The sequence below is a fragment of the Hemitrygon akajei genome, chromosome 8, assembly GCF_048418815.1.
Source record: "Hemitrygon akajei chromosome 8, sHemAka1.3, whole genome shotgun sequence".
Classification (NCBI taxonomy): domain Eukaryota; kingdom Metazoa; phylum Chordata; class Chondrichthyes; order Myliobatiformes; family Dasyatidae; genus Hemitrygon; species Hemitrygon akajei.
This window is the reverse complement of record NC_133131.1, coordinates 135,019,424-135,046,017: the sequence shown is the minus strand read 5'-3', so window position 1 is coordinate 135,046,017 and position 26,594 is coordinate 135,019,424. Positions and strand designations below refer to the sequence as shown.

The following is a 26,594-nucleotide window of genomic DNA, read 5'->3' as shown; positions in this document are numbered from 1 at the left end:
ATCTTACTTCTATTTTTTCAATTCTTGTGAATAATGATGTATCTTTCTGAATTGCCACTCTAGATCTTTTGTGATTGACTTCAAATCTTCGATATCTGACTATGGCTTGCGGTTTACTCTCTATTGCGCATCACTGGAATGGTCAGCATTTACTGTCCGTCTTTCTTTGCACTTGAGAGGGCACCTTCTCACTTTCAATCTGCATTACTCCTGATGTATATACACGCATATTGCTGTGGGATAGGGAGTTCCAGCATGTAGACCCAGGGACAATGGAAGAGGGATGCTACTGTACATTTCCAAGTTATGATAATAAGGGGAAAACTGTTTAATGCCCTTGTTTCTCTTGGTGGTAAGGTCCAATGGATCGGAAGGTGCTGTCAATATAGCCTTGGCGAGTAAATGCAGTCCAGTAATATCACAATGTGATTGGAGTAGAGGGCACAGATATTAAGGATAACTTGCAAGCATGGTACCTTTCAAGTGGCCTGCTTGGTCCTGGATGCCTTTGAGTTTTGTGGAACTGCTCATCCATTGTACTGCTGATTTGTTCCTTGCTGATGCCAGACAGCCTTTGGGGCATCAGGAAATGAGTCTCATGCTAAAGGATACCACCCTCAGTCTAACTCTATGTACATGAATATTTATGACTTCTCCAATTGAGTATCTGATCAGCAGATCCTAACAAACCATTTCATCGCCTTGGAAATTTCCTTTAACTTGTATCTTAACCTTCTCTATTGCAAAGAAATTCATTTACACATGAAAGCTTGCACCAAATGGCACGGAACAGTGGAATTAAAGCTGTGATAAACTGAAAAGAGATATTCATTAAACTGCATTACATAGGTTTCCGTGTGAATAAGTAGCGTGAAGTTAACTACAGGTAATTTGGGGAGTTAGGCAACACTATATGATGGAAGGCCTACATCAGAAGAATGGCAATCATGTTTTGTTGCAGAGGTAGACACCTGGAAGGAGGATTGGAATGCTCAGAGCAGTTCACAAAATAAAGAAGGTCTCAGCCGAAAAAGAAATGAAAATCTGTTTCTTTGTTGTAGCGCAGCTGACTCTATCGATCCCTGTTCCAATAGATTCATAAACCAGAACTGTAGTAATTTAGTTTTCCCTCATGAACTTGGCAAGACCTATTTATCTGCACGTGACTCACGTTACTGCACAAACCTAGATTAATGTAGCAGTAGTCGCATCATCTTTGCATTTAGTGATGACTAACATCACAGGGAGATTTGTGTACATGTAACGACATGCTCTGGAGTTCATGACACAAGTCTTCAACATGTACAATAGTGTCCCTTAAGGACATTAGGGATCCACACCGGTTTCATTGCTATCTAGTAGTTTTATGGCCATTTTTACAGAGACCTGCTTTAAAAAAATAAATACTGATCTATTTAATTACTTAAATTAAATTCCTCTGCTGTTGTGGTGAATTTCAAACACATTTCCCTGTATCAATGGTCATGAATTATGGTTATCAGTCCAGTAAATCTGCTATAAAAAGTTCCCACCCTCAGAATCCTTACTTTGAAAATTACCAAGTAACCTAAATTCATATTAACAACCTACAGGCTACCTTTAATATATGTGTAAAAGTTTTTCATACAGGATAATAAGGTATTGACATGCTCTTCTTCCAGAATAGAATGTGTCACATTTGAAGACATCCTTAAAAATTCAGCCAAGTAATATACATTATTTGCTGAGATAATTTTACATAAGCTCAGGAATAACATAAAAGCCTTGGGTATTAGATTCGAGCTCTTTAAGAGAATCTTTTGACTTTTCCGGGGCTATGTACATGGATCAAAGCACACAAATGCTGGAGGAACTCAGCGGATCAGGGGTCATCAGTCCTGATGAAGTGCCTCACACCAAAATGACAACAGTTTAATTCCCTCCATAGATTCTGCCTAACATTTTATGTGTGTTGATCCAAGCTTCCAGCATTTGCAGTCTCCTTGTGTCTCTGGACGATGTACATTGCTCAAGTTATTTTTGTGCAGGATATGAAATGGTTAAAGTTATTGCTCTGATGTGGTGTCGTGTCTGAATGGCTGAATACGTTCCCATGAGTAAATGGCAACTTCTGTGTCATCAGCAGTAAAGCACACAGTAGTGTTTATTTAAAGCACAGTGGAGATCTCACTCATGAATGCTCATTTTGCAGCTCTGGTGGATGAGGGCTCAAATCTTAAAGTTGTCTCAAATAGTGGGAATGATTTGGCCAATTCCAGTTACTAGGTCTGTCAGCTGACTCTTGCAGAGATAGATTCGTTTTAATATTGAAGTCAGGATCCTGTGTCATAAATCAAACTTCAATTGGTTCAATCAGAACAATGACTATCGAACTAAAGAGAGCTGCCCAAGGGATGTGTTCACCTCACTGCTGCCCAGATTCCTCACTGTTTTTCTGGAATCAACTATAAGTTTTTAAATGGCATGCTACAGTGGACTGATAGTCATCGGTAAACCTGTGTCGATCTAAGATCCTATGGGAGTAATTTCCTCAAGGAAATGCCAAGCTGTATCACAGATTTCACTGGTACATCTCTTCTGTCATGGCTCTGGCGTGAATGGACCACTCCACTCCATTGCTTGCCAATGGAAGTTGATAATCTTTCTGGTATACCGCACTGCCAATTGAAACCCAAAATCCATGGGACAAGCTTTGTGGTGTTTTCCACATTAACTACACAAGGAAGAGCAGTAAAAATCCAGAATCTGGAATGGCTTGAGTTATCAGTAATATTCAAATTTTATGCTGTGGTCTTTTTGGAATTTATCTGCATGAGCAATGATGAAATCAGTAACATTAAACTATTTTTGCATTTCCATTTAACAACAACATAATGTTATGGTCACTGAATTGGGTTTAACCATGGCAGCAAGCAATCAGAACAAAGGTTGTTTTATAAAATTCGAGATGAACTGTAAAGTTGCAAAGTTCAATCCCCACTGCTTTACTAACCATAATACCTCTTCCCAACTACAGAGGTCAGGCTAACTGGCCTATAATTACCTTCCTTCTGCCACTCTTCCTTCTTGAAGAGTGGAGTGACAATTGCAATTTTCCTGAAAGATCATTTCTAATGCCTCACGATCTCTTCAGCCACTTTTTTCAGAACTCTGGAGTTCCATCTGGTCCAGGTGACTTATCTACCTTCATTCCATTCAGTTTCCCCAGAACTTCCTCTCTAGTCGTGGTAACTTCACACAGTTTATGACCTGACAACTGGAACATCCACCATACTGCTAGTGCCTTCCACAGTGAAGACTGATGCAAAATACTTATTCAATTCATCCACTATTTCATTGTCCCCCATTACTAACTCTCTAACATTGTTTTCCTGCAGTCCAATATACATTCTCACTTTCGGAAAATCTTCCAGAAATTCCAGTTATTGCTGCTCTTCTGTTATCCTTGCCCAGTGTTCTTTTTCAATCCATTCTGGCCGACTCTTCTCTCCTGCCTCTGTAATTCCCTTTATTCCAAATTCTGGCACATCTGACTTTAGCTTCTCCTTCTCAAATTTCAGGGTGAGTTCAATCATATTATGATCATTTTCTTCCAAGGGCTCTTTTACTTTAAGCTCTCTAATCAATTCTGGTCCATTGCACAACACCTGATCCAGAATAGCTGATCCTCTAGTGGGCTCAACCAGGAGATGCTCTAAAAAGGCATCTTATAGGCACTCTAGAAATTCCCCCTCCTGTAATCCAGCACAAACCTGATTTTCCCAATCTACCTGAATGTTGAAGTTACCAATGACTTTGCCCTTATGTCATGCACTTTTGATCTCCTGTTGTAATTTGTAGGCCACATCCTTACCACTGTTTGGGAGTCTGTATTCTACTCCCATCAGGGTCTTTCTACTCTTGCAGTTCCTTAGCTCTACCCACAATAATTCAATAACTCCCAGTCCTAAGTCACCTCTTTCTAATAATTTAATTTCCTAATAATCTAGCCTTACTACGTGAAGCTAAACAGTAGTGCCCACGAAGAGCTACTGAACTCTGAAAATAATTTCCTCTTTCCAGTCATCAGTTTTGTCAATTCAGTGAATTGCTGCCATCTGGAAAGTGTGATGTCATCAAGCAGGTGATCATACTAAACCGTTCTTAGAACAGCAAACCAGAAAGTGAAAAAAATCAATTCTTTTTCACATTGATTTTTTTTTTAATTTTAGAGGACTTTGAACAAAATTTAGAACATTAGAGTTGCAATTCAGATAGAAATAAAAAATAAGCATCTTGAAAACTATAATATTATTATTTCAAAGTCAACACACATTGGTACGGCCAAAGAGGTTGTCAGGCAATAAATATACGCAAGAGCATTATTAAAGTTTCAATTGTACATCTTACAGTGAGGACAGTTTTGTGACTATCTCTTTTTCAAGTCATATTACTGATAACTTCAAACTAAACAGGGAAACATTGCAAAATGACAACCCTCGTGGAAACGCAGGGTATTACCAATAATCGTTTCTGGATATCTGCATCTGTGCATCCTCAAGCACTGCCAATTTCAAAGAGTAATGACAGCTAATACACACTACTTCCCTCTTTTTACAATAGAAAAATTGTAAAATTTATGTTGATTGTCTCCAAACGTTTGGCTAAAATAAGCATCAAAGAAATGAAGGGATAACAGAAATACCTTGGGGATCAGAAGCAAGCCCAGAGTGACAGTCATGGTCAGGTGAGTATGAACGAAGAAAAGCATGAGCATCCAGTCACTGTGAAGACTCGACGCCAGTGTAAACCTGCAAAGAAAAATCATATCATGAAGTTAAAAGCTTTCCAGATTTAAAGCTATCAATTCAGACTAAAAGGTGTTTCAGAGATAAACAACATCATTTATAGAAGTAAAGGACTGCATTGCTTAGGTTCTAATTAAAATCACACTTAATTGCATAGCAACATTTCAGATATGGTCTTCTGTTTCAGCTTCTGACCCCAGGCTAATGGAAAATTCACTGTACATTTTCTATTTAACAGGGAAAGGATATCAACATATAGCACAGCTCTGCAGTGTTATTAAATTAGCCGGCATCATCTTATTCTCCTCATACAATCTATAAAAGTGCCTTTGCTTCATTGCCATGTGCTGATCTTACTTGGGATCAAGTTTCTGTGACTAGCTCAGCATTAAAGCAACTCTAACCGACTGCCACCGTGGGAGGACTGAAACTCTGCATGATTGCACCCATCAACAATCTCCAGTGACATATATAGATGAAAGCTTGGTGAGGGGAGTAGGAGGAAGCGGTAGAATCCATGTGGACAATCAATCCACTTTCACAGAATGCTAACTAAATAGTGAGGTTGAAAATCAGCCCCACCAGCTGGTTTCTGCTGAGTTAGACTGAGTGCCCTGTGCAAATGGATTTCTTGGCTTTAGATTTTATTAGAAAGGCAAAACGTACATGAGAAAGAAAAGAGAACAGAATAGATCTTTAACAGGCTGCTGAGCTAATAGATACAGACAGGAGAATGAAAACCATTGCCTTTGATAGGTAAAACTTCTGAAGAAAAACAGCGTGTGGGGATTATATGATCAATGACCAGGAAGGCTGAAAGAAAGAAAAGGAAGTGCAGTATGACCACATGGTCACAATAATTGGTCCTTTTGTCCAATGTCCAGATAGTGGCTTGTTAACCCAATGCAACTGTTATCTGTAATGTTACCCTTGACTTACAACTCCTTGACTCTTCTTTTGTCAAATTCAGCTTCTATGTTGAGAGCATTTATTAATTTGGATACACTGTATTCAAATTTTTGGAATCAAATGACAAAATAATGAGTCATGCCAATGAACTGTTATCAAAAAGTAGGCAATATGCATCCAATTACCCCAGAATTGTATCAATTAGAGGGTGGTCTCTAGACTGCTGATTTAGTTACACTGCATTAAGGTAAGAAGCATCGGAAGTTTGAAGTAGGAATAGAAAGTTCCATCCAGGCCAAATTTAAAAGATTGTGGACTAGCATTTCTGAAAAAAAAAATTCAGAAAATCTGAACACATCTTAGTTGATTGAGAAGCTTTATTCTATCTGAGCAATTGAGGCCACAATTAAAATAAACTGAAATGTAAATTTGAGTAAAATGGGGCATTGAAGAGCCACATGGAGTTTGCTTCTTTTTTAGGAGCTTTACTGGGGGTATGTCCTTCCGCAGTGCCATCTCCATGGGTCAGTACTGCAGTAAGTCTGCAAGGAATTTCAGAATATGGCTGACAATTCCTTCCACTGGATGTGTCAGCCTTATTTTGAACGGTATCCACGTAGCAGGTGGAACAATTCTTCATGTGTGTTTCTGCTGTCCCAGAATCCCCTGTAGTCAGCACCCACAGAACGCAAACCTTTTTGCCATTAGAGTTAATCTGAATACCAAGCAACTTCCTGGTGTCTGTCTTAAAGGAATGTGAGTGAGAGGAAAGCATGCTGTGATGATTTGCTGAAACATGAAGAAATTAAGCAGAAAATTAAAAGGAATGTAATAAAATTGGTTAAATAAGAAGTTGAGAATGAACACACACAGAATGCTGGAAGAACTCAGCAGGTCAGCAGCAACTATTGAAGTGAATAAACAGGCAGAGACTCTTCTCCGGGACTGGAAAAGAAGAGGGTGCCAGAATAAAATGGAGGGTGGGAGGGGAGTGCAAAAAGGAAGGCTGGAAGGTGATAGGTGAAACCATGTGGGAGAGGTAAAGAGCTGGAGAGGAAGGAATCTGATAGGAGAGGAGAGTGGACCATAGGAGAAAGGGAAGGAGGAGGGGACCTGGGGGAGGGGATAGGCAGGTGAGAAGAGGTAAGGAGCCAGAGTGAGGAATAGAAGAAGAGGTGAGTGGGGTGGAAACCTCTTTTTACGAGGAGAAATGGATATTCATGCCATCAGGTTGGAGCCTGCCTGAAGGTGGCCTCACCATGGTACAAGAGATGGCCATGGACCGATATCTTGGAACAGGAATGGGAATCAAAATTAAAATGCTTGGCAACCAGGAAGTTCCATTTTGATGGATGGAGTGGAGGTGCTCGATGAAGTCATTCCCTAATTTCTGACGGGTCTCAGCAATGTAGAGGAGGCTGCATCGGGAGGACCGGACACAATGGACAACCCCAGCAGATTTGCAGGTGAGGAAGGTGGGAATAAAGGAATTAAGTGGTAAAGGGGACAATGAAAGGGAATAAGCATGACGGGATTCTGAAAGATACTGATGAAGCAGGAGGAATGTAACAATATTCCATCAGTTACTGTAAAATAGTGATTACATTTGATCCAGGTAGATGAACTTTAATTTAACTTGATTGATGTGCAATTAGCAATCTGAAAATGGCTTACCTGGCATTTCTCTGATCCTGTTACTGTCACCACCTACAGGACCTGAAGTGGATAATTATTCACCCAAATATAACTTGTACTTGACCCACAAATATGAAAACTTGATTCTACAATTTAAATATGATTCTACTGCCATTTAGAGAGGCAACATGAATAATCAGATCCAATAGGCTGCTTGGAAATGATTTCTCTACGGACAGAAAAACAAGCCAATGTTTTGGGTCAAAATCCATACATCAATGTGAAATGTCAACAATTCTTTCCCATCACACATGCTGCATAACCTGCTGAGCTCCTCCAGCAGACTGGTTTCTTCTCCAGAAAATAATATGGCTACTGCGTGGATCCTATTCATAACAGCAACCCTGCCTCATTCACAGGGTCTATTCTGTTGTCTTGATGCTTGCTTTCCAGACTACCCAGTATGGCACTGGCCTGCTTCCCTTGCTACCTTATCTACAAGGAAACTTGCATTTCAGCTGCTCACACCGTTTGTCTCATAAATCCTACTCATTTCTTCCACTTTTCTCATTAATTCTCTTACTGTTGGATGACTGTATCACTTCTGCCATTTAATCATCCTCAGCTTTCCACTTAAACACTTGACAGACACTCCATTTCTTTTCCCATTTTGATGTGTTCCTGGAAGTGTCTTGTTCTCAACTGAACTCAGTCATGGCTAAAGGCATAATTTGGTGCCCGTTCCACTTCAGCTCATCTCCAGGAAGCTGGCAGATGGCATTTGCACAGCTGAGAGGAAGGGATATTGGAGGCAGCAAATTATATTATTTTGAATGTCTGCATTTAATGAACTAAAAAATGACAACAACACCGCAGAGCACATTGGCTGAAAACAGCCTGTACAGTTTGAGATTAAAGCAACCAAGATCATTAATGTAATTGATAACCCCATATATCACAGTATCCCAATGATGTTTACAAATTAAATATTCCAATAAATTACATTCATTATTAAGATGATTTGTTGTTTAAGAATCCTGCTTATCACAAGCAACTTACAGTTGCATGCAAAAGTTTGGGCACCCCTGGTCAAAATTTCTGTTACTGTGAATAGCTAAGCAAGTAAAAGATGACCTGATTTCCAAAAGGCATAAAGTTAAAGATGACACATTTCTTTAATATTTTAAGCAAGATTACTTTTTTATTTCCATCTTTTACAGTTTCAAAATAACAAGAAAGGAAAAGGGCCCGAAGCAAAAGTTTGGGCACCCTGCATGGTCAGTACTTAGTAACACACCCTTTGGCAAGTATCACAGCTTGTAAACACTTTCTGTAGTTATCTAAGAGTCTTTCAATTCTTGTTTCGGGGACTTTCGCCCATTCTTCCTTGCAAAAGGTTTCTAGTTCTGAGATTCTTGGGCCGTCTTGCATGCACTGCTCTTTTGAGGTCTATCCACAGATTTTCGATGATATTTAGGTCGGGGGACTGTGAGGGCTATGGCAAAACCTTCAGCTTGTGCCTCTTGAGGTAGTCCATTGTGGATTTTGAGGTGTATTTAGGATCATTATCCTGTTGTAGAAGCCATCCTCTTTTCATCGTCAGCTTTTTTACAGACGGTGTGAAGTTTGCTTCCAGAATTTGCTGGTATTTAATTGAATTCATTCTTCCCTCTACCAGTAAAATGTTCCCCGTGCCACTGGCTGGAGGGAGACACCCGCAGACACCCCAATCCTCAACAGTGATAGAACAAACCTCGTTGTCACAAAGAACGTGGCCAGGTGGATGATCCACGTTAACCTCTTCCTTAGGACTCCATCATCACAGTGGACAGCCCTCATCCATTGTGATTTCATTCCTGTGTTGCAAATGGCTGAATGCACTGAACAGAGCAAAGGGTATGGCCTTCTACATCATCCAGGCTGGCAAGCTGAAGCTGTTCTCCAGAACCAGCCATGCCTCTGGCATTGTTGTTCTACCTGACTGCTCCAGCTTGGGGTTGGCACAGTAGTGTAATGGTTAGTGCATCCCTTTACTCCACTGGCAATCATGCATTTAGGTTTGATTCCCACTCCTACCTGCAAGGACTTTGCATATTATCATGTCTGTGTGGAGTTCCTCCATGTGCTCTGTTTTCCTCCCACATTCCAAAAGGCGTACGGTTAATGTTAGTGAGTTATGGACATGCTATGTTGACACCAGAAGTATGGCGACACTTGCCCAGCACAATCCTCACTGATATAATTTAGACCATAAGACATAGGAGCAGAATTAGGGCATCTGTAGTTCACAATACTCAAGGTGAGGCCTCACTAGTGCTTTATAAAGCCTCAGCATCACACCCTTGCTCTTGTATTCTAGACTTCTTGAACTGAATGTTAACATGGCATTTGCCTTCCTCACCATCAACTCAACCTGCAAGTTAACATTCAGGGTGTTCTGCACAAGTACTCTCAAGTGCCTCCCAGGGATCTCAGATTCCTGGATTTTCTCCCCATTTTGAAAACAGTCGCACATTTGTTTCTTCTACCAAAGTGCATGACCATGTATTTCCCAACTTTGTATTTCATTCACCACTTTCTTGCCCATTTTCCTATTCCTTCCTAAGTCCTTCTGTATCCTACCTGTTTCCTCAACACTACCTGCCTCTCCACCAATCTTCGTATCATCTGCAAACTTGGCAACAAAGCCATCTACTCCATCAACCAAATCATTTATATATGTGGTCCCAACACTGACCGCTGCGGAACACCACTAGTCACTGGTAGCCAACCAGAAAAGGATCCTTTTATTCCCAATCACTGTCTCCTATCCATCAGCCAATGCTCTAACCATGTTAGTAATTTGTCTGTAATACTATGGGCTCTTAACTTGGTAAGCAGCCTCTTGTGTGGCATTTTGTCAAAGGTCTTCTGAAAGACCATATATACAACATCCACTGTATCCCCTTTATCTATGCTCCTTGTAATCTCCTCAAAGAATTCCAACAGGTTCGCCAGGCAGGATTTTCCCTTAAGGAAACCATGCTGACTTTGTACTATCTTGTCCTGTGTCACCAAGTACTCCATCAGCTCATTCTTAACAATTGTCTCTAACATCTTTCCAGCCACTGAGGTCAGGCTAACTGGTTTATAATTTCCTTTCACCAGCCATCTCCTTGTCCCCCATTATCATTTCTCCTGCCTCATTTTCTAGCGGACCTATATCCACTCTCATTTCTCTTTTATTTTTAACATACTTGAAAAAATTTTACTATCCACTTTGATGTTATTTGCTAGTTTGCTTTCATATTTCATCTTCCTTTCTTTAGTTGCTCTCTGTAGGTTCTTAAAAACTTCCCAATTCTCTATCTTCCCACTAATTTTTGCTTTTACAATAGCTCTGATTTCCCTTGTTAGCCACGGCTGTACTATTTTACCATTTGAGTTTTTCTTCATTTTTGGAAGAAAATGTCCTGCACCTTCCTCACTTTTCCCAGAAACGCACACCATTTCAGCTCTGCTGACATCCCTGCCAGCAGCTCCTTCCAATTTACCTTGGCCAACTCCTCTCTCGTACAACTTTAATTTCCCTTACTCCACTGAAATGCTGCTACTTCAGCCTTTACTTTCTCCCTATCAAATTTCAAGTTGAACACAATCATATTGTGATCATTGGTTCCTAAAGGTTCTTTTACCTTAAGCTCCCTACTCACCTCTAGTTCATTACATAACACCTAATCCAGTATCGCTGATCCCCTAATAGGCTCAATGACAAACTGCTCTAAAAAGCTATCTCTTAGGCATTCAACAAACTCACTCTCTTGAGATCCATTACCAACCTGATTTTCCCAATCGACCTGCATGCTAAAATCTCCCATGACCACCATAACATTGCCCTTTTGACTCACCTTTTCTATTTTCTGTTGTAAACTCTGGTCCACCTCCCAGCCACTTATGGGAGGACTGTATATGACTGCCAACAATGTCCTTTTACCCTTGCAGTTTCTTAACTCAACCCACAAGGATTCAACATCTTCCAATCCTATATCACATCTTTCCACTGATTTGATGGCATTCTTTACCAGTAGAACCACACCACCCCCTCTGCCTACCTTCCTATATCTCTGATATAACGTGTAACCTTGGACATTCAGCTCCCAGCTACAACCATCCCTCAGCCATGATTCAGTGATGGCCACAACATCATACCTGGCAATCTGTAATATTGCAACAAGATAATCCACCTTATTCCTTATACTACAAGCATTTAGATACAACACCTTGAGCACCGTATTTGCTATCCTTTCTGACTCTGCATCCCTAATGATTTGATACTCAGCCTGTTGGCTGCAACTGAGACCCATCATCTGCCTGCCCTTCCTGACAATCTGACTGCATGCTATCTTCACTTTTTTACCATTCTTCCTTTCCTGATTTACAAATGATGCATTTCACTGCACGTTTCAATGCACGTATTAAAAATAAAGCTAATTTTAATCTCTAATCTTTACCTGTAATGTAAAGAATTAATTTAAGAAATTGTCCAGGTGCATCTTGATCACAAAATGTATAATAGATCCACCTGAGCCAGTTATTTCCTCATTAGTCTATGCCGTATCAGCAATGTGACGATGGTCAGCTAGATTTTCTCATCTATGATTTGTTTGGTTTGTGATCTGCCAAGAACACCCAGTTCTAAAAAATCATCACAAGCCCTGTCCAACATAGACAAAAATCATGAACACAAGGGGTAAGATGAGACTGACTGTCCTTGTTATCAGCCAGCAACATAGCTAGTAAGATATCCAGCAGCCAAAGTAAAACTTGAGTCCATCAGAATCAGTAGCAAGTGATCCATTGGCTACAGTCAGACTTAGCCCAGGGAAGAATGTCTGGTGATGGTTTGAAGTTCATCACCTCAAATTCATTGAGGGACAAGAATTTTTCAAATCTAGCATTGTGCATTGAAGAAGTATTAATTGAGGATTTGCTGGATAAGTCATTTTTTGGGAACAGTGATCACAATTTCATATATAAAATACTTAGTCTGAAAACAGAGCATTTAATCTAGAAAAGCAAACTATAAATGCACAAGATGTGAGTTAGCAATAATTGATCAGGAATCCACAGAAAAATATGATGACTTGTTAACTTTTGAGGGACTAAAACATATCTTACTAGTCATATAATTTTCAATTAAAAAATACAAAGGTGCAGAAGTTAAAGGTGGAATCATATCCAAGGAAATACCAAAAAATACAGTAAACCTGACGAGGTAAAATTTCAAAACTCAACAGAAAGCTATTGACAAGGAAAGGGGAAGTAAAATATTACAGTAAGGCAACAATAAACATAAAAAACAGATTGTAGGAACTTCCATAGTTCAGTAAAAATTAAAAAGGAACTTAACAGTTCCAGTTAATGCTGGTCCTTACAAAACAAGACAAGAAGTAAATAGCAGAGACATTAATTTAAAATGTTATGCTTCTCTTCATGCAAAACCCTTCAGAAATAGTGGAGGGGTGCAGGTCTTGAGTAAATAGAGAGATCAAAGAAATTAACAACAATAATAAGATAACCCTGGAGAAATTAATAGAACAGAAAGCTAATAAATCATCAGGACCTGATCATCTGCATCCCTGGGTTTAGAAGGAGGTGACTATGGAGAGGTCAGATGTGCTGATTGTCATCTTCCAAAATTCCATAGGTTATAAATTGGTTCCAGCAGAATGGAAGGAAACAAGTGTAACTCAAATACTAAAGAAATGAAGGAGAGAGGACGAGTTATCCTGATACCAGTAACAGAAAAAATGCTAGAATCTATCATTAAGGAAGCGGTAATAGGTAACATCAGAATTAGAGTCACTTTATTGCCAATATGTGAAACATACCAGAATTGATTGTGGTTTGGTGCCAAGCATAAAGCAGAGGATAATACCATAACAGACAACATCATAGCAACTAACAACTTGCAAGACAATAGTGCAAACAGCCATGAGCAATCAACGAATAGCAGAACAGTCACATGTGCAAATTTCAATAATCAAACTTAAATAAATGTAAACATATGACAGATTAAATCATTATCAAGAGGACAAGGGGAACAGGAAAGACCATTTAATTGATGACAGTCAGGGTATTACACCTGAGTGAATTTTGATGACAATCTGGATAGCTACAGGAAAGAAGCTTTGAAGTTGATATATACTCCTGGTGCTGATGGACTTGTAGAGGCTCCATAATGGCAATTTTGTGAATAGATGACTGTAGGCTGGGTGGAGTCAGCAATAATTTTTTTCAGCTCATTTCTTTGCTCTGGTGATGAACAGGTCTTCTAATGTCGGTACCTGATAGCTAATGATCTTCTGTGCTGAATGGACCATTCGTTGCCACCCGGACTTGGAAAGGGAGGCAGCAGGAAGCCATGGTGGTTATAACACTCTCAATGATGGCTGAATAAAAATTCATCAGGATATGCCCTGAGATGTTAAGCTCCTTATGCTGGTGTAGGAAGAACAATCCCTGCTGGGCTTTCCCAGTGATGAGTGTAATGTGCTTGTTCCACTTCAATGCATTAGTAAAGGTAGTTCCCAGCCTGAACATTAACTTTCAAGGGAAGGCAGATAGGTGTGTTGATGGAAATCAATCCTCTTTTCCAGTGTCTTGATAGCGATAAATTCCAAGTTGCTATAACAACCTGTGAGAGAGGACATGGGAGATCCTCTCAGTAGAAAAGAGGTCCATGATGGCCGTTAGAAGTCTGAAAGCAACAATGCCATTTGTTCTGATGGGATCTCAGCAGAGACCAGCACTCCTGCATCAGATACATGCCTTGCTCCTAAGGTCTGGGAAAGGGAACGACAGACCTCAGAACTCATAGATGCACTAACAGTGACCATGTTCAAGAAGGGAGACAAGGCAGACTGTGGCAGTTAGAGAAGCATCTCCGACCTGTCAGCAACAAGCAAAGTGCTAGTACATATCCTTGTCAACCGACTCCTTCCACACTGTCTGAAGTAGTGCACCTTGAATCACAGTGTGGTTTTTGCCCATCTAGAGATATCACAGACATGATCTTCAGAGCAAGCCAATCACAGGAACAAAGGCTTTCATAGATTTGACAAAAGCATTTATACAGTAGACCGCCAAGTTCTCTAGTATGTATTGAAAACATGGCTGTGCTGACAAGTACTTATGAATTCTGCGGTTATTGCACGATGGCCATAATACTCAGCAGTAGTGGTGTTGAATCAGAACCTTCACAGTCAAAACAGGAGTTAAACCGACCTGAGAAAATCTGCAGATGCTGGAAATTCAAGCAACACACGCAAAATGCTGGTGGAACGCAGCAGGCCAGGCAGCATGTATAGGAAGAAGCACTGTCGACGTTTCAGGCCAAGACGTTGACAGTACCTCTTCTTATAGATGCTGCCTGGCCTGCTGCATTCCACCAGCATTTTGTGTGTGTTGGTTAAACAGACCTGTATCATTGTGTATACTCTATTTGCCCTTTTTTTTTGCTGCTATCCTTCAACTCATTGGCCAAGACCTGCCACAGGGAATTCCAAGTGTATGGAATGAACAACAGGCTTTTCAAACTCAACCAGTTCAAGGCCAAGAACAAGGTCAGCACCACTACCACTATCATAGAGCTTCAGTATATGGATGGCAATGCTATCACAGCTCTCTCTAAGGAAGAGCTCCAATTTATCCTGAATGCCTTTGACAAGGCGTATGGAGCCCTGGACCTTGTTTTGAATATAAAAAAAGACACAGGTCAAATAACAGCCTTCACCCAACCAGCCATTTGTCCAGCTCTCCATAACAGTTGATGATATTGGCCTTGAAAATGACGATTACTTAGAAATCTCTCATCAAAAGCAGTCATCAATTCAGAGATCAACCTCTGCCTGAGTAGTGCTAGTGAAGCTTATGCAAAATTAAGGAAAAGAATCTTTGAAGACCACAGCCTACAGGTCCAAACAGAACTTCTGGTCTATAGAGCAATCATCCATCCAATCATGGACACCTACAGTTTACACCTGAAAACCCTGTAATAAAACCACCAAAATCTTACAAAAGATTTTGAGGATCATTTGAAAGGACAGATGTACTAACACCAGCATCCTGGAGGAGACCAACAGGAACAGCATTTCCACCACTCTAAAAACAACACCAACTCTGATGGATAGGTCACTTCATTCAGACACCTAACTCACATCTTCTCAAACAGGTCCTTTACACCCAGTTGAAGGAAGGTCAGCGAGGCCCTGGTGGGCAATGGGAACACTTCAAAGATAACATCAAACTCATCCTGAGGAAATTCAAGATTACATGTAAGACCTGGGTAGACATTACACTCAATGGATGCACCTGGAGAAATCTGTGCAAGAGGGAGCTGTGCTATGGAGACTGGCCTCCACTGTGCTGCAGAGAACAAGTAGTAGCTGTGAAAGGAGAGAATAAACAACTAAACCCAGCTACCATTTACTTGTGTCCACACTGGACCAGAATACGAGGATCCCAGAATGGCCTCTAGAGCCACCTGAGAAGCCACCAATAGACAACCCCTGAAAGAACATCTTACTCGACAGGAGGGATTGTGCTACTAATAATTACACTCAAGAAAGGCCTGACTGATGAGATAATTTAACAGAATTAGAGTTCACAATATTGGGATTATCTGCAGGTGCAAACTGAAGATTGGTTAAAAGACAGAAATAGAGTAGGACTATGCAGGATATTTTGGTGTTAGATTGTGGTACATGGAATGTTGCAAGGATTATAAAATACATGGTCCTGTTGAAGATATGAAGTTAGGAACGGCATTGTGAGGAGAATACAGAAATGTTTTATGAGGATATAGATGAATATTTGCCTTTATTAGGAAACTGAGGGACAACTTTAGGTACAGAGGAGATATCAGTGCTAAGTTTTTTACACAGAGAGTGGTGAGTGTGTGGAATGGGCTATCAGTGACGGTGGTGGAGGCAGATACAATAGGGTCTTTTAAGAGAGTGATTGTGAGAGGGGCAGAGAGAGAAAAAAGAGGAGAGAGAAAAAAAGGGGAGTAATCAATTAATAAATAAATAAGGGATGGGGTAAGAAGGGGAGGAGGGACATTAACAGAAGTTAGAGAAGTCAATGTTCATGCCATCAGGTTGGAGGCTACCCAGACGGAATGTCAGGTGTTGTTCCTCCAACCTAAGTGTGGCTTCATCATGGCAGTAGAGGAGGCCATGGATAGATAAATCAGAATAGGAATGGGCGTGGAATTAAAATGTGTGGCCACTGGGAGATCCTGCTTTCTCTGGCGGACAGAGCGTAGGTGTTCAATGAAACGGTCTCCCAGTCTGCGTCGGGTCTCACCAATATATAGAAGGCCGCACCGAGTGGACCGGACACAGTATACCACACCAGCTGACTCACAGGTGAAGTGTCTTCTCACCTAGAAGGTCTGTCTGGGACCCTGAATGGTGGTGAGGGAGGAAGTGTAAAGGCAGGTATAGCCCTTGTTCTGCTTACAAGGATAAGTGCCAGGAGGGAGATCGGTGGGAAGGGATGGGGGGACAAATGGACAAGGGAGTCCCGTAGGGAGCAATCCCTGTGGATTCCATCCCATGACCCTTTCCCTTCTCCAGCTGTGTATCCCTTTTGCCAATCAACTTTCCAGCTCTTAGCTTTATCACTACCCCTCTTGTCTTCTCTTATCATTTTGGATTTCCCCCTCCCACTTTCACATCTCTTACTATCTTTTATTTCAGTTAGTCCTAACGAAGGGTCTTGGCCCAAAACGTCGACTGTACTTCTTCCTAGGAATAAAGGGAGCCTTTTCTGGTTGGCTGTTGGTGACATTATATGTGAATAGTTTGAATGATTTAATTGATGGCTTTGTGGGCAAGTTTGTGGATGATACGAAGGTAGGTGAAGAGGCGGCTACTTCTGTGTTGAGGAAGCAGGAAGTCTGCAGAAGGACTGAAGTCTGGATTAGAGGAATGGGTAATGAAGTGGCAGATGGAATATAGTATAGGGAAGAGTATGGTCCTGCATTGTGGTAGAGGAATGAAGGTATAGACCATTTTCTAAATGGGGAGATAATTTATAAATGTTAGCGTTCATCTTGAGAGGACTAGACTATGTAAATACAATGACGTAATGTGAGGTTTATAAGGCATTGGTGAGACAGCACCTGGAGTGCACCTTTGGGCTCTTAACTCAGAAAGGATGTGCAGGCATTGGAGAGGGTTCAGATGAGGTTCACAAGAATAATTCTAGGAATGAAAGGGTTAATGTACAATGAGCATTTGATGGCTCCGGACCTGTACTATCTGGAGTTTAGAGGAAGGAGGGACGATCTCATTGAAACATTGAATATTGAAAGGCCTAGATGTAGTGGACATGGAGAGGGTGTTTCCTATGGTGGGGAGTCTAGGACTAGAAAGCACAGCCTCAGAATAGAAGGGTGTCCCTTTACTACAGAGATTAGTAGGAATTGCATTAGCTAGAGGGTGGTGAACCTGTGAAGTTCATTGCCAAGTCATTGGGTATATCTGAAGTGGAGGTTGATAGGTTCTTGGTTAGTAAATACGTGAATGTTTACAAGGAGAAGTCAGGAGAATAGGGTTGAGAAGTAGATTAAATCAGCCAGACTTGGACCAGTCTGATGGGCTGAGTGGCCTGGTTCTGGTCCAATGTCTTATGCTGACTTAGAATCCACATACACAATGTCCACATCTCTTCCTTCATTAACCACCTTCATTTGGAATGGATCCAGTAAAGTTTGCTGAGGAGAGCAGATATACAGAGGGATGTTGAAATGCAAGTTCATAGCCCCCTCAAAGTGACAGCAGAAATAGATGAAATGGTAAAGAAGAAATATTGTGTGCAGTTCCAGTTGCCACATTATGGAAAGGCTCTAGAGAAGGTGCAGAAACATTTCACGGTTGTGTGGATTAGAGAGTATTACCTATTAGAAGATGTTGGACAAAATTGGAATGTTTTTTTCTGGAGTGCCAGAAGCTGCAGTCGACCTGACTGAAGTATATAAAATTATGAGGAAATAGAGTTTTTTTTTCCAGGTTACAAACATCAAATACAAGTTAAGATCAAATTTATTGTTACTTAACCATATACATGTATACTACCAAACAGTACCTTACACAAACACAAAGGTAATATTAACCACAATAAATTAACAAATAATAAGGTGCATTTACAACATAAGTCAAAACCTAAAGAGTATATTGGTGCTTCCTATGTGATGAGACCTGGGTGGTGGCAGGGAACTCAGTAGTCTCATGGCCTGGGGGAAGAAGTTGTTTCCCATCTTGGCAGTCCCTGTCCTAATGCTATGGTACCTCCCAGATGGTAGTGGGACAAAGATATCGTTGGACGGATGGGAGGGATCAATGAAAATACTAAGAGCTCCTGATAAATATCTTGGATGGGTGGAAGAAAAACCCCAATGATCCTCTCAGCAGTCATTGCAATCCTTTGTAGGATCTTGCTGCCATATGCCTTGTGATTCCTGTATCAGATGGTGATACAGCTGGTCAGGACACTCTCATTCGTTCACATGTAAAAACTGGTTAGAATGGGGGAGGTAGGGAAGCCTCACTTGCTTCAGCCTCCTCAGGAAGTGGAGACATTGGTGTGTGTTTTTGGCTATCTAGGTGAGACAAGATGCATACAATACAAGAGGCATAGTTCTAAGGTGAGAGTTAACATCCTGTCCAGGTACTTATCCAAATGTCTCTTAAACATTGCAATCAAACCCACACCAATCCCTGTTGCACACTATTAGACACAAACCTCCAGTCAGGCAGGAAACCTCCACTACCACACTCTGGCTCCTCGCAATAAGTCAATATTGAATCCTATTTACCACTTCACCCTAAATGCCAAACTCCTGAACCTTCTGGATCAGCCTGCCATGCAGGATTTCGTCAAAGGCCTTACTAAAGTCCATGTAAACCACATTTGTTTCATCAATTTTCCTGGCACCCCAGTGAAAAGCTCTGTAAGATTGGTTAGATACAACCTACCATGAACAAAATCCATGTTGACTACCCCTATTTGGGCCATATCTATACTGTATATCCTGTCCCTTAGAATACCTTCCACTAATTTACCCACTACTGATGTTCGGCTCACTGGAACTTTTGCCTACAACACTCTTATATCTTCACGTTGTAAAATTCAAGTTCAAGTTTATTATCATCTGACAGTACATATATGCAACCAATCGAAACAATGTTCCTCTGAAGTACAGTGCACCTACAATACATACTGTATATCATGTGCAGCACATACAACAAAATGTTACCACATATATGTTAATAAAATACAATTCAAAATGCAATGGAAGTGCACAGAGTTTTATAGAACTGCAACATTACCTCATGACTTTGAGATTAATCACCCAATGCACCTTCTTAACAACCCTATCAACTTATGGAGCTTTAATGGATCTATCAATGTCAACACCAAGTTTCCACTATTCCTGCACAATGCTAAGAGTCCTACCATTAACTTTGCACTCTACCTTTAAGTTCAACCTTAGAAAGTGTATCACTTCATGCTTTTTCAGACTGAATGCCACCTGCCAGTTCTCAGCCCAGCTCTGCGTCCTGTCAATATCCTATAACAACCTTCTACACTATCCACAACACCAACTTCTGTCATCAACAAACTTATTAACCAACAATTCCACTTCCTCATTCAAATCATTTATAAAAGTAACAGAGAGCAGGGGTCTCAGAACAGATCCCTGGGAGCTGGTCATCAACATCTAGGCAGAAAACTCTCCATTTACATAGAATTTGCAAGGATCGGGGTTCAGGTGGTCGAGACATCCGAACTTCCCAGTTTTGGTGGGACCTAAATCATACCAACCGTAGATGTATGGAGTTTGTGAAAGGTGGTTTTCTTACCGCTGGGTCCAGTGGCTGTTAATGAGGGACTAATGAGCTGCATCTCTAGAGACGCCTCATAAAAAGGGGTTTCATTATGTTTTTCAAAAGTTCCAGCATATCCTCGTTCCTAACATTAACATGTTCCAGACTATTAGTCTGTTCTACACTGTCTTCACATTCGTTAAGGTCCCTCTCATTGGTGAATACAGAAGCAAAATATTCATTACCTCCCCTACTTCCTCTAACTATAGGCACATTTCTTCTTTTATCTTTGAGTGGTCCTTCCCTCACTCTAGTCATTTTCATGTTGTTCACATACATGAAGAACACCTTGGAGCTTCCTTAATCCTACACACCAAGGCTTTCTGATATCCCCTTCTAGCTCTCCTAAGTCCCTTCTTAAACTCATTCCTGACTACCTTATTACTCTCTGGAGGCCAGGCTGAACCATGCTTCCTAAACTCTAAGTAAAGTTTCTTCTTCCTTTTGACTTGATGTACCACTTTTCTTGTCAACCATCCTTTCTCTGCCTCAATAGAACCACCTATTGAGAACCCTAAGCAAGCGCTCCCTAAAAAAATCCACATTTCTGTTGTACATTTCCATGAGAATATCCATTCCCAATATATCCTCCAGAGTTTCTGCCTAATAGCATCATAATTCACCCTGCCCCAATTAAATACTTCCCCATATTGTCCGCTCCTATCCCTGTCCTGACTATGGTCAAGGTCTCTCTCCAAAATGCTCATCCAGCAAAAGACTGGCACCTGACTGGGTACAATGACAGTTTGGCCTCTCCTCTAGTCAGCCTGTTTGCATATTCTAACAAGGTCTAAAAAACCTAACAAGGACTGCCCCAACTGAACTTTTTGCACTACGGAGGTGCCAATCAATATTAGGGAGTTCGAAGTCACCCATGACAACAACCCTATTATTTTCGTACCTTTCAAAAATCTGCTTCCCGATCTGCTCCTCAGTGTCTTTGTTGCTATTGAGGGGCTGGGGGGATCTAAAGAATGCTCCTAAAAGAGTGATTACTCCTCTCCTGTTTCTGACTACCCACCCACACTGACTCAGTAGATAATCTCTCCATGATGTCTTTCCTTTCTGCAACTGTGATACTTTCACTGACTAGCAATGCCACTTTCCCACGTCTTTTATCTCCCTTCCTGTCCCTTTTGAAACATCTAAGCCTGGAATATTCCAGTCCTGTAATGTGTCTGTAAGTTCATTACCCTTGTTTCTGACATGTCTCACATTAAATTCGACCCATTTCAACACATGCTGCCTGGTGGCATGGTGGCGTAGTGGCATCAGCACTGAACTTTGTAGTGAAGGCTCCCGCCGGCTCCCTTGCACGCTTTCCATCCGTGCTGGGTTGAGCATTGAGCTGGCAACTCGGCCTCATAAAAATAAGAAAGCCTGCTAAAAAAAACGCCATCATGATGGTGTCTTGATGACTCCACTCGGAGTTAAGGGCTTTCTTCTTCTTTCTATTTCAACACATCCAGCTATCTGCAATTTTGCCCTATTCAGTGCCTATCCTTCCTCACAGTATTCCTTAATGTTGCATCAACCAAATTTCTTGGTGTTCACCTGGTGGAGAATCTCACCTGGTCCCTCAACACCAGCTCCATAGCAAAGAAAGCCCAGCAGCATCTCTACTTTCTGCAAAGGCTGAAGAAAAGTCCATCTCCCACCCCCCCCCCCCCCATCCTCATCACATTCTACAGGGGTTGTATTGAGAGCATCCTGAGCAGCTGCATCACTGCCTGGTTCAGAAATTGCACCATCTCAGATCGCAAGACCCTGTAGCGGATTGTGAGGTCAGCTGAGAAGATCATCGGAGTCTCTCTTCCCGCCATTATGGACATTTACACTACATGTTGCATCCGCAAAGCAAACAGCATTATGAAGGACCCCATGCACCCCTCACACAAACTCTTCTCCCTCCTGTCGTCTGGGAAAAGGCACCGAAGCATTCGGGCTCTCACGACCAGACTATGTAACAGTTTCTTTCCCCAAGCCGTTAGACTCCTCCATACCCAGAGACTGGACTGACACCAACTTACTGCCCTCTACTGTGCCTATTGTCTTGTTTATTATTTATTGTAATGCCTGCACTGTTTTGTGCATAGGTCTGTAGTCCAGTGTAGTTTTTTTTCTGTGTTGTTTTTACGTAGTTCAGTCTAATTTTTGTACTTTGTCTTGTAATACCATGGTCCAGAGAAACGTTGTCTCATTTTTACTGTGTACTGTACCAGCAGTTATGGTCAAAATGACAATAAAAAAGTGACTTGACTTGAACCTTTCTGTTAATTGCTCCAATGTTTGACTCTGGCTCCCCACCCTGCCAACCCAGTTTAAGTCCTCCCCAACAGCTCTAACAAACCTACTTCTTAATTAGTTTTCTCTCTACATTTCTCAAAATTATTCTTTTTTTTATGAAAAATTCTTTACCCTCTTGTGCAAAGTATTCAAGCAGTCTAACAGAGTCAGTCTTGAAAAAAGGAAGTGAAACACATTTGGACACGGCAGAAAATGCAACTAAAAGTGACATTAGTATCCATGAGAACCTGGGTTCAGGATAGGCTCAGTGTAATAACCTTCCCGAAGTGTTTTTTTATTTGTTTCATGCGACAGCTGCTGAGGCCTCCCACCGGAGCCTGAGAAAAAGTTTCCAAGTTTTCAGTAATTAATAATAATGAATGCTGTCTAATTTTGTTCTTTGCATAGGGTGTAACACCAGGAGCTGAAATCTATGGCTAAATCTAATATAATAATGGAGGCCTTCCTGTGGGGGAAGCCATTGTCTTTTCAAATCAAAACTTAGTAAGACCAAGCGGAAAATAGTACCCATTGTTCACCTGCTGTGACACGCTGCAGCCTTTAACTGTAAATGCTTTTGCAGTGTGAAAAGAGCAGGACTGTGTTTGCCAACTATTGGCTGCATCACTTCCACCTGAATTTTCCATGGACATCAATGCAAATGAGACCACCAGGGTGATGGTTTCTGGTTGTGCAACGGCTCTGAAAGTAACGTCTTTATGGTGGAAGATGCTAACCTCTATTTACCGTGGAGTCATCGCTTCCCCTTTGCCCATTCCCATGCAGTAACTGAGGACACAGTAAACCAAAGTGGGCTTGCATGCACTGTACTGTGACCTCAGCTAAACAGCATTCATCACAGAGTCATACCACATTGAACTAGGCCATTTGGCCCATTTGGTCCACGCTAACCAAGAGGCCAGCTATGTTAGTCCCATTTGCCTGTGTTTGGCTATATCCCGCTAAACATTACTTATCTATGTACCTGTCCAAGTGTCTTTTAAATGCTGTTAATCTACCTGCCGCAGTCTGGCAACTCAATCCATCTATGAACCATCATCTAAATGAAAAAGTTGCCCCTCAGGAGTTTAAACCAATGCATTAGATTCCTCAGACATGGGGAAAAGACTGTACATTCAACCCTATTCATGGCCTTCACGATTTAAAACACATCTTTATAGAGGATGACTCCTCATTCTCCTGCACTCCAGTGAATAAAGTCCTAGTCTGGGCAACACTTCTCTGTAGCTTAGTACATTGAGTTTAGAATAGAGGGCTAAGTGCTAGGGAAATTCTAGGCAGTTTCTAGAGTAGGTTACATGGTCGGCACAACATTGAGGGCCGAAGCGCCTGTAATATGCCTCTATGTTCAGCCCCTCAAGCCTCGGCAATCTTCTCCACATTCTTTCCAGCTTAATTGTATCTTTCATACAGGAGGGTAACCAAAACTGAACACAATGTCCTGAATCATGTTCTTGCTCTTCCTGAAGGATCTTTCTTGACTGAAGGTGACCAGTCACATGCAAGAAGATAACGCAGGAAAAAATGGAGCAAATGTAGACTGCTGACCCCTCACCATCACACACTCCATCAGATCTAAGTATTTTAAGCAAATGGGAGGTGAGTCTGATGAAGATGAATTTGCATACTGGCCAGAAAGAAAGAAATACACAGCAAAGGCTAAAGGCTGCCTGGAATTCCACTCATCGTTCACAAGTAATTATCACCGTGTTGTGGTTACTATGAAAAGTGGGCTAAAATACTGGTGTGTTTGCATAGGAGAGGTCATTGATGTTGGTTCTCCCTTTTTTTCAATGGTTGTGGAGGACTTTGCACAGGTAGCATTGGTGGTATCTCCCCAAAGTCTTGAGATGACAGCTGTAGGTGGCCCAAGTATGAAAATAAGTGATCAGGGGTTACAACTGGTCAGGAAACCATGTGTATTGTGCTGGGCTTGAGGTCTTGCTCTATCATACGTACTTTCTAGTTGATTCAAAGCTGTGTCGACACATTGAAAGCAACGATGAGGCTCTCCATCGGCCAGGGTCAACCACGGATATCGTTCACTAGCTATCTACGTGATACACAAGCCAGGGCAGTAGAATATGGAGTTCAGGCTGTTGTCCATGCAACAGCCCCCCCCCCCCCCAACCCCAGCCCATGCAGCTAATGAATCCAAAGGAACGGCAGAGACTGACACAGTTCGGCACCAGCAGCATTGCAGGAGTTACCAGTCAACATTGAACTCACAGTTGGACTGCCTTAGGGACTCCAGCTCTATATCTTTCCCCTGGGGTTTAATCTTGAAGCCTTCCCTGTGAGCGGGCATAGCCGTAAGGCAGTAGAGGTTTGAGGTCTCCTCCGCTTAGATGAGCTGCAAACCACAGCTGACGAGCCCCATCGGGCCAAAGCGATTGACGTTGAGGCACCAGTAAACTGCCTTTGCCTCTTCTCCTGTCAGTAGAAGTGGTTCAGCTGGGCTTAACACCTAAACCACTGTGAAGGCCAGAAGCTGGGCTCAGTTGTCAGAGGCTACTTGAGATGCAAGCCATTGGGAGCATTTAATAGATAGTGGGAATTTATCCCCACTACCTCCCCGGGCAATGACAGTCGTAGGGAACTTTAAAACAATGATGAATTTCATAACTGACATTTGCGTTTGCTGGAAGATGGCTCTTGAGATAAGGCTCATGTTTTCCAGGTTCTCACCTTTGAGGGCAATATTATTCAGTGGGCCATTTTGGAAGAGGACATCTAATGTCTGCATCCAGCATATCTGTCAGCTCCAACAGGATACCATCACAAGCCACTTCATCCTCTTCCCCCCCCCCCCACCACTTTCTGCTTTCCAAAGGGACCACACTTTCCATGACACCCTGGTATGCTCATCTCACTCTGTTCATCCTTCAATGTCTCCAAGCTCTTTACACTGCAACAGTAGGAATGCAACATGTATTCCTTCATACTACCATTCAGTAACCTAAACTGCACTTACAGATGATGCCAACGATCCATCTGTACATCCGCCAAAGCAGTCTATCACATTCGGTGCTCACAATGTGGCCTCTTCTACATGGTGAGAACTAACGTAGACTAGGTGACTATTTTGCAGACTATCTATGTAAACTCTTCCTCAGCAGTCATCTTAAGTTGGTTGCATGCCTCTAACCTCTCTGTCCCACTGCCATCACAACACCAAACACAAACTGGAAGAAAAGCATCCAGTATTTCATTTGGATAGCCCACAGCCCAATGGTATGAACATTGAAATTTCTAACTTCAGGTAATCCTTTTGTTCCTTTCTCACTCTTGCCAGCTTGCCAATTCATCCAGGATATTTCTCCCATTGCTCTCCTTTTCCATTTCTCCTGCCCTCATTACCAAGACGTCATCACACCTACCCCCTAACTTGCTTCCATATGCCTTTCACCCACATACCTATCTGCTTGTAGTTCTTCTCCATTGATTCACCTTTCTTCCTCCTTAACCCATCAGGTTCCCACAATGTCGTACCTGCCAATCTCCAGTTGAGCTATAAGCTTATCTACCTTATTCCATATATATACTTCATGCATTCAGATATAACACTATCAGTCCTGCATTAATCACCCTTTTTGGGTTTACCCCCATGTTACACTTCGACTCCTACCACTCTGCAATTTTGCCCTATCATCTGCCTGTCCTTCCTAACATTCTCTGTACACACTGCATCTGCCTGTATACCAACTGCCCCATCCTAAGTCCTATCATTCCAGTGCCCATCTTAAACATTTTAAATAAATTAGTTTAAACCCTCCCCATCAGCTCTATCAAACCTGCCTGCAAGGATATTGGTCCCCCTTGCTCTTCATTAATTGTTCTTTGCTTTCATTTCCAACAGGCAGCTGATGGATGGGACATAAAAGATTGACAGTTCATATTGGCAAGGTGAATCTCAGATAGGAACCTTATTCAGCTTTCATTCTGAAATTAAGATGCCTTAATCATTTTTCCCTCAGTGGCTGCCTTCTTTAGCTACACTCACAGTGTCAAGTAAAACACA

The 26,594-nt window shown here is 41.6% G+C and overlaps 1 protein-coding gene across 1 annotated transcript in view; it reads right to left on the bottom strand.

The window, feature by feature from the left end:
• The window catches only part of gpr158a (G protein-coupled receptor 158a), a 598,627-nt gene that overhangs the window by 19,196 nt on the left and 552,837 nt on the right, over positions 1–26,594 (bottom strand). The window contains exon 9 of the mRNA XM_073054683.1: positions 4,685–4,790. Coding sequence (XP_072910784.1) covers positions 4,685–4,790 — 106 coding nt within the window. The remainder of the gene's footprint in view (positions 1–4,684; positions 4,791–26,594) is intronic.